The sequence below is a fragment of the Natator depressus genome, chromosome 27 (assembly GCF_965152275.1).
Source record: "Natator depressus isolate rNatDep1 chromosome 27, rNatDep2.hap1, whole genome shotgun sequence".
NCBI classification, from domain to species: domain Eukaryota; kingdom Metazoa; phylum Chordata; order Testudines; family Cheloniidae; genus Natator; species Natator depressus.
The window spans coordinates 3,056,570-3,074,295 of record NC_134260.1 but is presented as its reverse complement, the minus strand read 5'-3'; the positions used below and the strand labels follow the sequence as shown (position 1 = coordinate 3,074,295).

The 17,726-nt window shown below is 42.9% G+C and overlaps 1 protein-coding gene across 4 annotated transcripts in view; it reads right to left on the bottom strand.

Annotated features, from left to right (window-relative positions):
• Nucleotides 1–17,726, bottom strand: part of NSF (N-ethylmaleimide sensitive factor, vesicle fusing ATPase) — a 181,488-nt gene that overhangs the window by 133,758 nt on the left and 30,004 nt on the right. For all 4 annotated transcript variants that reach the window (XM_074940980.1, XM_074940979.1, XM_074940983.1 and 1 more), the window contains exon 3: nt 7,684–7,783. In XM_074940980.1, the coding sequence (XP_074797081.1) occupies nt 7,684–7,783 (100 nt within the window). The remainder of the gene's footprint in view (nt 1–7,683; nt 7,784–17,726) is intronic.

Here is a 17,726-nt window from a genome sequence, read left to right as displayed (position 1 = left end):
CAGCATGAATGTACTGTCCTCTGGAACAGTGGTTGACGCATCAAGGGACATACGAATCTTCAGTGCATCTGGCATGCAAATATCTTGTGATGCTGGCTACAACAGTGCCATGCAAATGCCTGTTCTCGTTTTCAAGTGACACTGTAAACAAGAAGCAGGCAGCATTATCTTCTGCAAATGTAAACAAAATTGTTTGTCTGAGCGATTGGCTGAACAAGGACTCGTAAGCTCTAAAGTTTTAGATTGCTTTATTTTTGAATGCAGGTTTTTATTGTACATAATTCTACATTTGTAAGTTCTCCTTTCATGATAAAGACATTGCACTATAGTACTTGTAGTAGGTGAATTGAAAAATACTATTTTTGTTTTTTACAGTGCAAATATTTGTAATAAAAGATATAAAGTGAGCACTGTACACTTTGTATTTTGTGTTGTAATTGAAATCAATATATTTGAAAATGTAGAAAACATACAAAAACATTTAAACAGTATTCTATTAATCTTTTTAATTGCAATTAATTTTTTTAATCGCTTGACTGCCCTAAATAAAACCTAACAAAATACTTAGTAAGAGGTAACAAAAAACGCAACAATGACAAAACCCTTACAGAATGTCATCGTTTCGCCATTTGGTGGCTTTGACTGTACTGTGACCAAGTTCTGTGAAACCATCCATGTTTAGTCCCACAGAGAATAGTTACAACAGCTCTTGAAGACAGAAATGATTAAGTGCAGCCTTGTTAACAAAAGTGAGCTCATGACTCCAGCACATCCCTGATGATGAAAGAAACAGTATTTTTCCTGCCATTCAGTTCAGTCCACTGCTCAAGCACACGCACTGTATGAAGATTAAAGGGGAGATGTATCTCAACAGGCAGAAAAGAGTATGGTCCACTTTACACTCATTTTAAATGGGTGATTGTGTAAAAACTCATTGGGGAAAATATTTATAATGCATTGTATTATAGTTTATGGTCTTTTGAGATCTTTCAGTGAATGAGAAATTAGGTACTATAAAAAAGATATTTAAGTGAATTTCAGTAGGTCTAAAGGATTCTTACAGAACAGAACCCTATAATGAGAAGGAATGGACAAGTGTACTCTGAGTGAAATTCTATGGCCTGTGTTACACAGTGAGACTAGAATGATGATGATCACAACAACCCCTTTCTTGGGGTCAGAATTTAATAGAATTTAATGAATAGAATTTAACTTATTGATGTGGTCTGGATTGTGGTTTGATTGCAGCACTCACTATACTTTCACCATTGCATACCAAAGCTAAACATTTCTCATTCCAGTGACTAAATCATTCTTGACCATAAATCTCTTTACAGATTTGCAGCCAATTCAGCTTTTTTAGTTCCCAATTTCTTGGGCAGAATTATTGAGATCCACAACAAAATTATTGCTTATTGCTGAAATTTCTAGTATTATTCATTAGCTGGCCCTTTCAAAAACATCAAGCATAGTTACGTTCCTGAATTTCATTGTCTAGCCCTATCGGTGTCTGTCCCTCTTTTGATGCATATGTAATTTCCATTAACATTAGTAGGAGTTACAAACAAAGCATACTCCAGTGTTGACTGTTGCTACTTTCTTGGAAAATAGTTCTAATGAATTAAATAATCTCTAGACACTACTTTAGCAAGGCACGATGTAAAGTAATGGTTAGCAGGAACAATACCCTGATTGCCCAGGCCCAGAAACCAATGGAGAACATCATCATATGTATAACGCAGGCTGCAATGAAATTTTTTTTTTTAAATTAGAAATTACTCAGTTGAAAACATTCATTCATCAGCATTTGTAGCAGATCTTATCAGCAAGATGAAACAAACTAAACTGAAAAGAAAATTCCTATTTACATTTACTCCTCAGCACTGGAGACACTTCCCTAGTCGCATTTTAAGAAAAAAGTCTCTCAGCAGCTATATTTCAAAGCAGTTTCTGCTTTATTCACTTGGGGAAGTGTTTGTCAGCATGGCAGCACCTACTGGAACCTTGAATTAGACATACACACTGCAACCCACTGCTGCCAAGCATCTTATACGTCTCATTATTTTCCAGACTCCTGTCATAGAAGTAGCATATGGAGCATCAGTAGAAAAGGATTATGTTTTTCCTGATTAAGACATAATGGAACATATGACAACCTTACAAAATTCTGTACACCGACTCACCTCGACAAGCATAGAGTAACTTTTTCATCAGCATGGTGAGAGTGAGAAATTAGTTTTTGTGCATACACTGATATATTTATGACATCCTTTGAGGCTAACATACTGCAGAGAATAGGAGACGAACCAGAAGAACTGCATGATTTAATAGATCTTTTCTTGCTCTCACATTTAGATTCTATAACAGAGGACAGTAAAGCAGCTACAATGTATATGCTTATTCCATTATAACCTCTTAAAAAAAAAGAAAAAGAAAAGAAAAAAAGAAAAAAGAAAGAAAGAAAGACAGTAAAGGGCCAACAGGAAGTTAGCTGCACCTATCTCAGAGTAGGCCAAATCCTCAAATAAGCTGATATGAATTAAACAGAAAGCATTTCTGGAGAAAAGTTGGCAAACATGTTTTCTTTCATAATTTGAATGTGCTGAATCTGAAGATGTTTACCAAGCTGAAATCTGAACTTTAAGGCTAACATTTGTAACTTTAAAAAAAATAAATAAATAGACAGTAAAGGAGAGGTTCTAAATATGGAATATGTTCCTAATTTGGAATACTGTGCTATCAGAAAATGCAGGGAGTGATCTCTGGTCATGTGATGATATGCACTTGGATTTTGTTGGTTTTGCAGTAAGGCTGACATTTAGTAGTTAGTTTGTTCAATCTTTTTCATTGTTGTATGCAGTGTTGTTGTAGCCATGTCGGTCCCAGGATATTAGAGAGACAAGGTGGGTGAGGTAATTTGTTTTACTGGACCAACTTCTGTTGGTGAGAGAGAGAGAGAAGCTTTCAAGCTTACACAGAGCTCTTCTTCGGGTCTGGAAAACTTAAGTGTCACAGCTAAATACAAGATGGAACAGACTGCTTAGCATAAGTAGTTAACACACATTTTAAGCAACCACTCAACCACTTCACCTTGAATCTTGTCTTTAGCTGTGATTCTCTGAGTACCTTTCCCAGACCTGAAGACGAGCTCTGTGTAATCTCAAAAGCTTGTCTCTGTCACCAACAGAAGTTGGTCCTCCAATAAAAGATATTACCTTATGCATCTTGGTTCTCTAACTACTTTTCAAGTATTTTTGATGTGAGGAGTTCAATGCACTGCTATACATTACACAAAGAATCATAAATAAAAGTATGACATACTTTATTTCCATAAATTCTCCTCTTTCAAAAATATAAATTGCTAGCTAATTATTAGTCCTAACCACTAACCTAACCTAAAGCTCACTTTTGCATACAGTATGAGTTGAGTATCGATTTGGATACCTATGCCATGGCACAAGCTACATATTGGTATTGTTATTTGTTCAATATCCATTTGGTAGTTGGTAATTATATTTATTAGTATCATCAGGTATTGCACAGATGAACTATGGATGTAGTCTTGAACCTGAAGCATCCTTCAACAGTAGCTTACGAACAATGCATTATTTATCAAGATGTGAAAAAACACAGTTTTTGCTTCTAGTGAACAGGGATTGGCTACAATATAAGAGGCAACCAATGCAAGACACTCAGGGATTTCCAAAATTGGGATGCAATTGACAAGAGTTCTAACAGCTCTTCAATCTGAACGCAGGCAATCATTACTTTGCATTAAAAACTGTTATGCAACATACACAGGCAAAATTAGCAAACTTCATAAATCTGCTAAAGCTACTTCACCAACCAGTAAGGGTGAACTGCAAACCTGATCTTGCGTTACAATCAGCAAAACCTCGACAGCGTTTTGGAGCAAACTCCCCTTAGTGAACTTTGCATTTTCTGCCAGGATGGATGTTCCAAACAAAACTTTCTTCTGTAGCAACATTCAAAATGAACAAACAAGAGGCAACTGAGTATGAACATGAGCACCGTGTACCTGAAGTAAGTGACCTTATAGATTCAGAAGGGAACTACCACACTAAATGCAGTAAGCATTTCTTGAGAAAATTAACAAAAACTAAGCATGAAACCACTCATAGTGGTACTGATTTGCCAATGGTCTGCCTTAGTAATAAGTCATAAAAGGCTGTGTTTTGGAACTTTCACAGGTATGGACTCATTACTGTCTTCTCTCAAACAAAGCTGATGGAGCAGTCCCATGTTCATTTGTGAGCCATACAGCAGTCTTCAAAGAAAAACTTATTCTACATCTTGATGGTGCTTACGAGTTCATTGTTTTACATGATCAACTTGCTTCCGACACACATACGTTATTAATGCCTGTCAAATTCCATCGCATCCCTTTCTCTAAATTGTTAGTGCAGGAGAAGAAAAATCATCATGCATTTCAGTTTACAAGACTGATCTGGAAGATGAGTTTCCCTCAATGGTACACGTAGCATTGAAATTACACTCAGGTATACTTGCTCATCCTGGATACCATGCGCTAAACACCAGTGAAGAAGAGGCACTAGCCTGCATACCAAAAAGAGTATACATGTTTTTGCAACTCCTCTTCGGTGGCCAGTCTATTCTTGAAGTAGGAGAAGTTGAAGGTGATGAAGAAGAGGAGGAGAAGGAGGGCAGCACAGAAGATAATGTTGCAGAAGTATATGAAGATGAGAAATAGGCATCATGTAAACAGTCCAGGGTGTTAAATACTGCACAAGATTTCATGGACAGCGTAAGTGGAAATAAGTGGATACCCAAACAAGTTGGGCTTGGAAGCACCCTTCACCAAGCCACAAGATTAAAAAAAAACTCGTCCAGATGTTTCACAACACTGGGCACTGTATCAGTCACAAGGATGTATTTCGAGCTGACATAGCACTAGCCAACAGCACACTGATGACAAGGAATGAGGATGGGACAGTAATCCCAACAAGCAAGGCTAAATGAAGATTTACCCATTTCACTACAGAGAACATTGATATAAATGAGTTTACACTTGATGGGTAAAACATATTTCATGCCACACAGTGGCAGAGAGGACCTGCATCTGATCTGATAGTGCAGGATATTGAGCCAACAAATCATGCTACTTTGAATCTTCCAGATGCAATGAACACAATCTTTCCTGCTAATATCACAGAAGGTAAAGCAGAACCAACATCCAATGCAGATGTCTGCACAGAGTGGTGAGTTGGACACACAAGTGACTGCCAGTCAGCTTTGAAAGCACAAGCACAGGATATGGCATTTTGCCTTCAAATGCCAACTTGAAAATTCAAAATCTGGTTGGACAAGTTTTAATGAAAAACAGAGTAACAATAACTCTCCGTTAAATACATATGGAGGGGAGGGGAGGAGGGGGGAGGGATAGCTCAATGGTTTAAGCATTGGCCTGCTAAACCTAGGGTTGAGAGTTCAATCCTTGAGAGGGCCATTTAGGGATCTGGGGCAAAAATTGGGGATTGGTCCTGCTTTGAGCAGGGGGTTGGACTAGATATCTCCTGAGGTCCCTTCCAACCCTGACATTCTATGATTCTAGGATATGGCTACATGCCAATAATTCCATCCCCAGACAGCTGGAAAAGGAAAGAAAATCAAAGGCAAGGTAGTCACATCAATGGCTGATCATCTCATATTACAGCGCGTCATTACTGCCTATAAGGATAGTGGATCTGCACAAAATATCGCATAATGAGCTAATGCCAGTTCCTCTTGCTCTTGCTGAGGTAAATGGGCATCTTAGACGTGGAAATAAGTCTGGTAGGATAGGCGTTTTTAACAAACAGCCATTTTGTTCCTGAGATCATCTTGATAGTACATCCTACCCAGTGATTTACAGCCAAGCACATGAAATGGCACTGGCAACCTTGTAAACATTTCTGTGGCGTTAGCTCTTCATTCTGGACAGCATTTCAGCAGGACTGATGTCATCTTTTAAAGGTACAAACAGAATTCTATTAAAGGAATGACGTGACCGAAGCACTCCAAAGCTTCTAAGCAAATTCGGAAAAATCATTGAGGACAGATCTGTTCCACTTCCTAACAGCTTGTCAGACTTCTTGGCCCATCCCAAAAATAAGGCTGATCTGGCTTGCTTCTTATCTGAAGAACTCCTCATCAATGGTCCATAAAATTGTCATACCAGAGAGTTCAAAGAACCCAGTTCAGTTAAATCATCAAACCCATCTCTGGACACAAGTAAGTTGCAAGGTGACCATGAAGGCGGTGACACCAGAATTCTACTGCACTGTATACAAACAGATGCTGACTGTGTAGTTGTGTCAGCACGAGACACTAATATTCTTCTTCTGTTAGTGGAAGACTATGACAAAATGCATTGCAGCAAGTTGTGGATGAAGGCTGGAACATCAAAAAAAACCCAAATGCATTCCTGTTCATACTAGTCAAGAGAAGCTTCTGCCTGCGTTTCTCCAAGCAGACACAGAAACAGTATTCTCCTTCCATGCACTGACAGTCAGTGATACTGTTTCCTATATTGTTGGAAACAGCAAGAAAACTGCTTGGACAATATTCATGGAGAAATATGTACTCCCAAGAAACTGGGGGAAGGATGATCTACAGAATGATCATTTCAGCAGAAAAGTTTCAGAGTAACAGCCGTGTTAATCTGTATTCGCAAAAAGAAAAGGAGTACTTGTGGCACCTTAGAGACTAACCAATTTATTTGAGCATCCGATGAAGTGAGCTGTAGCTCACGAAAGCTTATGCTCAAATAAATTGGTTAGTCTCTAAGGTGCCACAAGTCCTCCTTTTCTTTCAGCAGAAAAGTTCATCTGCAACATATACCATTTATCTGATGAGGAGGGCTGCGACAAGACCCGGGTGATATTGTTCTCCAAGTGTCAACAACAGAGGCACTGCCCCCAACAAGCGATGCACTATGCTGCACTCAAAGAGCTCACCTGCAAGTTATGAAGTGTAGGCAGGCAAATTACAACAATCCCACACTACCCCCACTAGAGAATATGGGTTGGACCAAACATAATGGGGAAATGGTACCCAAGAGCTAATGCCACTAGAGCCAATCCCTGACAGCTGTGCAGAAATTGTTACCTGTGGATGTATCAAAGACTGCATATCACAACATTGCAGCTGAAGAAATATTACACTGGCATGCACTGGGGCCTGTAAATGCAAGGGGTGTGTCGGCACATGTAGGAACTGTTAAATTATGCTTGTCTAACAATGTGCAGGATATACAGTAACTCTTTGTAGTGGAATAAAAATTTGAAAAATTTCTAATTTTTCAAATTTTTCATAAATTGTTAATTCCAATTTAGGTAGTGAAATTTTCAAAATTCAGCTTGGTAAATATTTTCAGATTCAGCAGATTCAAATTATGAAAACTAATTGTTTTACCTACTTTTCCCCAAAAATGCCTCTTACATCTTATTTTACTGAAAATGTGCCCAGTCTATCAGAAAGGTCTCTTGAAATTCTGATTGCAAAAGCCCAAACTTACAGCATTAATTTACACTAATATTTATCCACAGGGTTTTTTCTCCGTTGAAATTGTTAACTTTAAAAAACTGACATGATACAAATGCCTTCTTTTGTTTAAAAGCCCTTCCACGTTCTTCCTAGCGGAAAAGTGAGACCACACAATACCTGGGGCAGGCTGAACGCGATACTGCCTGGAACAACTGATGAATGGGTTCTCAACGTGAAAATGTATCTGTGGTTTGGAGAAGTCCTCACAACTACATGCCTAGAAGAGAAAGACCAGCATTTTATTTTGATTCCAATGTTATGAGAAATCATGAGTAACAATTCTTAGATTTCATTCAACTTCTGTGATGGAAAAACTAAGGCACCAGTCCTGCAATACAATATAAGCAGGAGTATGCCTCTGCAGAGCTGCACTGAAGTCACGGACTTGAATCAGGCTCCACATGGGTGCAGGGCCCCTTTGAGATTGAGGAAAGGAAATCTGCACAACACTTTCAAAAGATGAACCTGGGAGTTTAAATTCATCACTCTACTAGACACTAAAAATCATGGACTGAATAGAGACAATGGATTTATGGCTTATTACAACAACCAAGGGAGGCAATTTCAACAACACAAGGGATGAACTTACTGACCCGCCAAGCTGAATATGACAATATTCAGACGTTCAAGAGCCAGGGCACACCTGCCTGGGGTTGGAGCTCTGGCCCCTCGGGAGGAGCCTGCCGGGGCTTGGGGTTTCAGCCCCGCTCCTGCTGAAGCCCCATGCCCTGGCAGGCGTGCCGCACAGGGCTGAAGCCCCAAGACTCCCCTCCCCACTGTGCAGAAGCCCCCACCTCACCAACCTGCTGCAAGGCAGAGGTTCCAAGCACCCCCCTTCCACTGTCTAGTAGGTGGAAAATGTGGGGGGCTCTGCGAGCTGTCCTTTAACTGTAAAAGAGCCGCATGCGGCTCATGAGCCATTGTTTGTTTGGCCACCCAGATCTACTGCCTTTCCCCCCTCCCAGGATTGGAGGGGTGTTAATGGGCCACTTTACCTTGAATGGTTTCAGAGTAGCAGCCATGTTAGTCTGCATCCACAAAAAGAACAGGAGTACTTGTGGCACCTTAGAGACTAAAAAATTTATTAGAGCATAAGCTTTCATGGGCTACAGCCCACTTCATCGGATGCACAGAATGGAACATATATATACACACACAGGTAAGTTGGAAGTTACCATACAAACTGTGAGAGGCTAATTAGTTAAGATGAGCTATTATCAGCAGGAGAAAAAACTTTTGTAGTGATAATCAAGATGGCCCATTTAGACAGTTGACAAGAAGGTGTGAGGATACTTAACTTAAGGAAATAGATTCAATATGTGTAAACACCCTCCTGGCCTCTATGGATGTGGAAGCCCTCTACACCAACATTCCACACAAAGATGGACTACAAGCCATCAGGAACAGTATCCCCGATAATATCATGGCAAACCTGGTGGCTGAACTTTGTGACTTTGTCCTCACCCATAACTATTTCACATGTGGAGACAATGGAGACCTTCAAGTCAGCGGCACTGCTATGGCCCCATAGTATGCTAACATTTTTATGGCTGACTTAGAACAACGCTTCCTCAGCTCTCGTCCCCTAACACCCCTACTCTACTTGCACTACATTGATGACATCTTCATCATCTGGTCCTATGGAAAAGAAGCCCTTGAGGAATCCCACCATCAACCTCAGCCAAGACCAATCCACACAAGCGGCCCATTTCCTGGACACTACTGTGCTAATAAGTGATGGTCCACATAAACACCATCCTATACCGGAAACCTACTGACCGCTATACTTACCTACATGCCTCCAGCTTTCATCCAGATCACACCACACGACCCATTGTCTACAGCCAAGCTCTATGATACAGCCACATTTGCTCCAATCCCTAAGACAGAGACAAACACCTACAAGATCTCTATCAAGCATTCTTACAACTACAACACCCACCTGCTGAAGTGAAGAAACAGATTGAGAGAGCCAGAAGAATACCCAGAAGTCATCTATTCCAGTACAGGCCCAACAAAGAAAGTAACAGAACGCCACTAGCCATCACCTTCAGCCCCCAACTAAAACCTCTCCAGTGCATCATCAAGGATCTACAACCTATCCTGAAGGACAATCCCTCACTCTCACAGATCTTGGGAGAAAGACCAGTCCTCACTTACAGAGAGCCCTTCAACCTGAAGCAACTACTCACCAGCAACCACACAACAAAAACACTAACCCAGGAACCTATCTTGCAACAAAGCCCAATGCCAACTCTGTCCACATATTTATTCAAGTGACACCATCATAGGACCTAATCACATTAGCCACGCCATCAGGGGCTCGTTCACCTGCACATCTACCAATGTGATATATGCCATCATGTGCCAGCAATGCCCCTCTGCCATGTATATTGGCCAAACCGGACAGTCTCTACGCAAAAGAATAAATGGACACAAATCTGACATCAGGAATCATAACATTCAAAAACCGGTAGGAGAACACTTCAACCTTGCTGGCCATTCAGTAAAAGATTTAAGAGTGGCAATTTTGCAACAGAAAAGCTTCAAAAACAGACTCCAATGAGAAACTGCTGAGCTTGAATTAACATGCAAACTAGATCCCATTAACTTGGGTTTGAATAGAGACTGGGAGTGGCTGGGTCATTACACATATTGAATCTATTTCCCTAAGTTAAGTATCCTCACACCTTCTTGTCAACTGTCTAAATGGGCCATCTTGAGTATCACTACAAAAGTTTTTTCTCCTGCTGATAATAGCTCATCTTAACTAATTAGCCTCTCACAGTTTGTATGATAACTTCCAACTTGTGTGTGTGTGTGTGTAAGTAAAATGGAACATATAGTTTATATATATATAAACTATATGTTCCATTCTATGCATCCGATGAAGTGGGCTGTAGCCCACGAAAGCTTATGCTCTAATAAATTTGTTAGTCTCTAAGGTGCCACAAGTCCTCCTGTTCTTTTTACCTTGAATGGTCTCTTGAAATATGTGCTAACTACATATGCTGAAGGATCTGTTCCACTACTTTTCCCAGATCTGAAGCAAAGCTCTATGTAACTCAAAAGCCCCTTTCTCTCTCTCTCCCCCCCTCCAAAAGAAGTTGGTCCAATAAAAGATATTACTGCAGTCACCTTATCACCAGAGATGAGTGGGGTACCTGCTGATAGTGGAGGGGAATAATGTAAAGGTTTGCCTTCCCCCCCCCCCCAATAGCTTGAGTCACACGCCCCTTACCTTCAGCAGCCCCTCCCTGCAGCTCCCAGCTTTTTGCTGCTGCCTCTCCCCACACCACAGCTCGCCAGCTCCAGCAGCTGCCACACAGGGAGGGGGGCTGGCCAGCAAACCCTGGCAGAAACCTGGGGAAGGGGGAACGTGGCCCCTCCACGAGTTGCCTCTGCCTATCACTCTAAAGCTCCCTGATCTCAATTATGTTTAATGTCAACTTATTCTTCACAGTAACTTTGTGTAAGCATCCATATACTGTCACTCATTGATTGCATCCATGATTTAATTAGCCTTTTAAAATAAAGGAACCATAGTACTTAACCACTGGCACAGCTTGGCAAGAAAGGATTCCAAAACACACTGTAAAAGCTTTAGCGCTATAAATGGCTTTATAGATTGAGACACTTTTTGTACAAAACGGAAGGAAGGTATCATTTTCATCAGCTTTCACAGTTACAATCTTAGCGACTTCTGGAAGCTTGTTTTTCAAGAAGAGGGTGGTGAGAAAATCGTAAAGTTATTCAGAAAAAGCCCTCCCCCCAAAGGAGGTCACTCCCTGTTCTACACTTTTGGGGGGGACGGAGAGGACTTCTCAGAATATATTTATTTAAAATATAAAACAGGAGATCAGACCCTGGGTTAGGGCACAAATGAAGTGAGTTTAGTGGCCTCAGGCTGGTTTGTTACTCCAGAAAACCACCATGACAGGATCTTTCTGCACAGAAGCAGCCATAGAAGAAAGTGGGGAAGGGCATGTCTCAGAACTAGGACAGGCCATGGGAGGTTTGTATTCCATCTTCTCGCACTGAATCAGGCTCAAACCAATGATAATCATTTTAATATGCACTCTGACAAAAGGTGGCACTCGACCCATGCACTCCCAGGAGAGTTCCTGGAACCTGCAAGGCCAAGGACCATGGATGGGTCATCTTGTCTATTACAGGACTCCCCAGCAAAGGATGGTGTGAATATGCAAGTTTTGGATGCTTGTATTATCTCTATCTACTGTACTACATGGTAGTGTTTGTGATATTATTGATTGTTCTAATAAAACTATGATAAATTCAGAAGGTCTTCCTTAAATGCAAATCTCCCTCACATACATGAACGTCCTCACTCTGAAAACAACTGCAAAACTGTGGCCAATGTAGAGACAAATTAATCCTTCTAAACAGAATGTTGAGTTGGAATCTCTAAATAATACCTAACCAGTAGGTCAGGCAACACCCCCAGTCCTTTCTTCCCCCAGCTCTGCATCTCACCCTCTCTGCATTCAAGTCAGTCAATTTCCTATTCCACACAACCTGGGCATCAGCAGCAGAGGCATTAAGAGGACAGAAAAACAGTCCCCCTCCTCTCAGTTCCTGGACCCATTACCACAGTGGCCCAGCCGCTGGGAGGAGCAATTATAGAAAATGCCCTTCTCAGCCCCTGCTGTTAGAAACATAGAGTCATAGAATATCAGGGTTGGAAGGGACCTCAGGAGGTCATCTAGTCCAACCCCCTGCTCAAAGCAGGACCAATCCCCAACTAAATCATCCCAGCGAGGGCTTTCTCAAGCTGGGCCTTAAAAACCCCTAAGGGTGGAGATTACACCACCTCCCTAGGTAACACATTCCAGTGTTTCACCACCCTCCTAGTGAAAATTTTTTTCCTAATATCCAACCTAAACCTCCCCCACTGCAACTTGACACCATTACTCCTTGTCCTGTCCTCTTCTACCACTGAGAATAGTCTAGAACCATCCTCTTTGGAACCACCTCTCAGGTAGTTGAAAGCAGCTATCAAATCCCCCCTCATTCTTCTCTTCTGCAGACTAAACAATCCCAGTTCCCTCAGCCTCTCCTCAGAACTCATGTGTTCCAGACCCCTAATCATTTTTGTTGCCCTTCGCTGGACTCTCTCCAATTTATCCACATCCTTCTTGTAATGTGGGGCCCAAAACTGGACACAGTACTCCAGATGAGGCCTCATCAATGTCGAATAGAGGGGAACGATCACATCCCTCGATCTGCTCGCTATGCCCCTACTTATACATCCCAAAATGCCATTGGCCTTCTTGGCAACAAGGGCACACTGCTGACTCATATCCAGCTTCTCGTCCACTGTAACCCCTAGGTCCTTTTCCGCAGAACTGCTGCCTAGCCATTCGGTCCCTAGTCTGTAGCGGTGCATTGGGTTCTTCCGTCCTAAGTGCAGGACTCTGCACTTATCCTTATTGAACCTCATCAGATTTCTTTTGGCCCAATCCTCCAATTTGTCTAGGTCCCTCTGTATCCTATCTCTGCCCTCCAGCGTATCTACCACTCCTCCTAGTTTAGTATCATCCGCAAATTTGCTGAGAGTGCAATCCACACCATCCTCCAGATCATTTATGAGGTAGTTGAAGGTAGCTGAAGGCTGCTATCAAATCCCCCCTCACTCTTCTCTTCTGCAGACTAAATAAGCGCAGTTCCCTCAGCCTCTCCTCATAAGTCATGTGCCACAGCCCTCTAATCATTTTCGTTGCCCTCTGCTGGACTCTCTCCAATTTGTCCACATCCTTTCGGTAGTGAGGGGACCAAAACTGGACACAGTACTCCAGATGAGGCCTCACCAGTGCCGAACAGAGGGGAACGATCACGTCCCTCAATCGGCTGGCGGTGCTCCTACTAATACAGCACAATGTGCCGTTGGCCTTCTTGGCAACAAGGGCCCACTGCTGACTCATATGCAGCTTCACGTCCACTGTAATCCCCAGGTCCTTTTCTGCAGAACTGCTGCTTAGCAGTCGGTTCCCAGTCTGTAGCGGTGCATGGGATTCTTTCTTCTTAAGTGCAGGACTCTGCACTTGTCCTTGTTGAACCTCATCAAATTTCTTTTAGCCCAGTATCCTGTCCTCCAACAGTGGCCAATGCTAGGTGACCCAGAGGGAATGAACAGAACAGGTAACCATCGAGCGATCCATCCCCCGTCATGCCATTCCCAGCTTCTGGCAAACAGAGGCTAGGGCCACATGCCTCTGTATGCCTACCAATCCATACCCCAGAATGGACGACTCTTCCCACCTGACCAGAGATTAAACAACAGAACTACATAGAAAGTAATTTCTAACGCATTAAGTATCATCACATAATTAAAACTCAACTCCAACTGTCAAAAGGAAAAGAACAGTCCATGATTTAGCATCCCTACTTTTAATTTTCATAGTGTTCACTCACAATGACTCTCCAACTCAGTGCAACTTAACAAGGGTCTCACATAATAAATGGATGTGTTGAATATTGTTAGGATATAGATATTCAGGCCTGTCTGCAAAGGCCTATACTTTAAGAATTTAGGTATATGCTTATCATTTAGCTAGTTATAGAGGTATAAAAGAAAGAAAGAATCAAAATCACTGTCTGCCTGTATAAGGCCTTTTCTCACTGTGACAGTCTGAGGCCCTGTTCTTAGGCTAAGGCCTCTGGCTAAGCAGCAGAAGCAGCCGTAAGCTGGAAAGCATAGGGTCACATCCTTACATTCCAAACTGGTGACACTGAAATAAGGTGTTATTGGGCTGTTAGGCATTATCAGGACAGGGTTGTATTCCTATCATCTCCAGCAAAAGCAAAGTGCCTAGAAGATGTAAAAGGAAACTCAGTTTGATAGCATCCTGTCTGGCAAGAACTCACTTATCAATAGCTGGGATGTGAAATCCTCATTTCTTTGTTGTTCTGTCACTGTAGTCCCCATTTCCCTATTGTTTGTCTGTATAATCTCTGTCTGGTTCTGTGATTGTTTCTGTCTGCTGTATAATTAATTTTGCTGGGTGTAAACTAATTCAGGTGGTGGGATATAACTGGTTAAATAATCATGTTACAATATGTTAGGATTGGTTAGTTAAATTACAGTAAAATGATTGGTTAAGGTATAGCTAAGCGGAACTCAAGGTTTACTATATAGTCTGCAGTCAATCAGGAAGAAAAGCGGGGAATGGGAATGCAGGTGGGGAAATTGGAATCATGTTTTGCTAAAGGGGGGAATGGGAACAGGGACACAGGCAAGGTTCTGTGGTGTCAGAGCTGGGAAGGAGGATACTAAGGAAGGAAATTGGAATCGTTGCTTGCTGGAAGTTCACCCCAATAAACATGGAATTGTTTGCACCCTTGGACTTCAGGTATTGTTGCTCTCTGTTCATGCGAGAAGGACCAGGGAAGTGAGCAGGTGAAGGAATAAGTCCCCTAACAAATACCCCTCTCAGTCTAGCTATAGGGTCATTGGGCACATACTGCGGATGTAGAAGTAACTTTGGCAGTTCCTACTGCAGGCCCTCTTTGAGAGGAAGAATTCAGCATAAGCATGCATGCAGTGAATTTTTTCCGCATTCTTTGAGAAACAGAACTGTGGAACAGTTTCCCCACTTTATTGCTACACCTTAGTAGGTAAAAGGGTGATGAAATGGTCATCTGGAGATATCTGAATGGCCTAAGAAGCTTTTAGTTTGAAATTGATAAAGCAGCAGAGGATCCAAGATTAAAACCATTTTTTAAAACCGTAAGAATTTTAGCGATCCCCTGGGGAACTTTCTCTAAGAGTCGGAGGGTGTCCCAAAGAACAGAAGTGTTCCCTCCTCACACACTTCACACCACCAGGCCATTGTCAGGTCCTCCCTGGAGCTGGATATTTGCTTTTTGCACATTTTTATTGTTTTCAAAGTGATTTGGGATTCCCTCAGGATGGAACGTACAACAGAAATGTAAGATATTACCACTGTCTAATAACAAATATTTTGTAAAGTGCATTGAGATCCTATGATCCAATGCACTATATCAGTGTAAAGATGAGACTCATGCTAACTTCTACAGATGTCAAAACTAAAGGCATGAAGAGGAAGTGACTTGTCCCAAGATGTCACAGTGAATCAGCTGGGAATAGATCCAAGGTCTGATTCCCAGTCCCATGTCTGAAGGTGATTTCATGATCGAATCTGAATATCATATCCACATATATGTGCATATGATAATGTGAATATTAAAAGGAAGCCAGTTATAAGGTATACATCCAATAAATTCTCCCCTTCAGTTAGTCAAATCTAGAATAGAATGGTAAGTACTAATTTTAAAAGAACAGAAGATGACAAGTGATTACGGTCATATGCACTTTACTGCAAGGCAGCAATATGGATGGCCTGGCTAAACTTAGCAGGGCAGCAAGATTACCACAGCCTACAGCTCTGGCTTCTCTACACTCCAGGTGTATTTGCTTTTAAGAACAATTTGCAGTTTCTTTCCACAACCAATACACCCACACTAGTTCCTATGTAAATCTTAATTCTACAAAACAAGCAACCTTCTCAGGATTATTTATATAGCAGAATGTCCAGGGCTTTTTTGGTACAACACCTCTAGAGTCATTGTTCCCTGCATGCTTTCATAATTGATAGAAGGTTGCAACCTAATAGTTACTATTATTTACTCAGAGTCATAAACGAACACAGTTGGCTTTTACAGGTCTAAAGCTTAGGCTCCTCCATTATTTTATTCGGGAAACATTAGGGAAAGGTGCTAGCTTTTAATATGCAAGAGGCAAGGATTTCAGATTAAATACTCACAGTTCGGCATTGCACTTTGTCACGGAGTGTGGGGGAGTCCAGGCCCTGCACCCCTCTTCCTGGGATTCACTGAGACTCTCAGCCAGCCAGTAAAACAGAAGGTTTATTGGACAACAGGAACACAGTCCAAAACAGAGCTTGTGGGTACACCCAGGACCCCTCAGTGAAGTCCTTCTGGGGGAGCAGGGAGCTTAGACCCCAGCCCTGGGGTTCCCTGTGTTCCTCCACCCAGCCCCAAACTGAAACTAAACCCACCGAGCAGGTTCCCTGCTGCAGCCTCCGTCCACATTCCTGGGCAGAGGTGTTACCTCCCCCTCCCCCTCCTGGCTCAGGTGACAGGCTCTCAGGTCTCCCGTCCCCAGGGCACATTCCCAGGTCAACACTCCCCCCTCCCTGCTGCGTCACATCGTCACATCTCTCCCCCCTTCGAGACTGAACTGAGCGGGGTCACTGTGACCAGTGACCTGGGGAAGTTCGGGGCCCCCTCTCCGGGACAGCGCATCCGCTATCAGGTTGGCACTTCCCTTCACATGGACCACATCCATGTCGTAATCCTGCAGGAGCAGGCTCCACCTCAGGAGCTTGGCGTTGGCTCCTTTCATCTGGTGCAGCCAGGTCAGGGGAGAGTGGTCGGTGTACACGGTGAAGTGTCGCCCGAAGAGATAGGGCTCTAGTTTCTTGAGGGCCCACACCATGGCCAGGCACTCCTTCTCGATGGCCGCGTAGTGTTGCTCCCGGGGTAGCAACTTCTTGCTCAGGTACACGATGGGGTGTCTCTCCCCCTTTTCATCCTCCTGCATTAACACCGCCCCCAGTCCCGTGTCGGAGGCGTCGGTGAACACCACAAAGGGCTTGTCAAAGTCTGGGTTTGCTAGAACTGGGCCACTGACCAGAGCCTCCTTCAGCGCCCGGAAAGCCTCCTGGCACTGCTCGGTCCAGACCACCTTGTCTGGCTTCCCCTTCTTGCATAGCTCAGTGATGGGGGTGGCTATGGCGCTAAAGTGGGGCACAAATCTTCGGTAGTATCCTGCCATCCCAATAAAGGCTTGGACCTGCTTTTTGGTGTGGGGAGCGGGCCAGTCTCTGATCACCTCCACCTTGGCCGGTTCCGGCTTTAGGCGGCCGCTCCCCACCCGATGGCCCAGGTAAGATACTTCAGCCATCCCCACCTTGCACTTCTCCGCTTTGACAGTCAGCCCAGCCCCCTGGAGTCGGTCCAGCACTTGTCTAACCTGGGACACGTGGTCCTCCCAGGTCTGGCTAAAGACACAGATGTCGTCAATATACGCCACGGCAAAACTCTCCATCCCCCTCAGGAGCTGGTCCACCAGGCGCTGGAAGGTGGCCGGCGCTCCC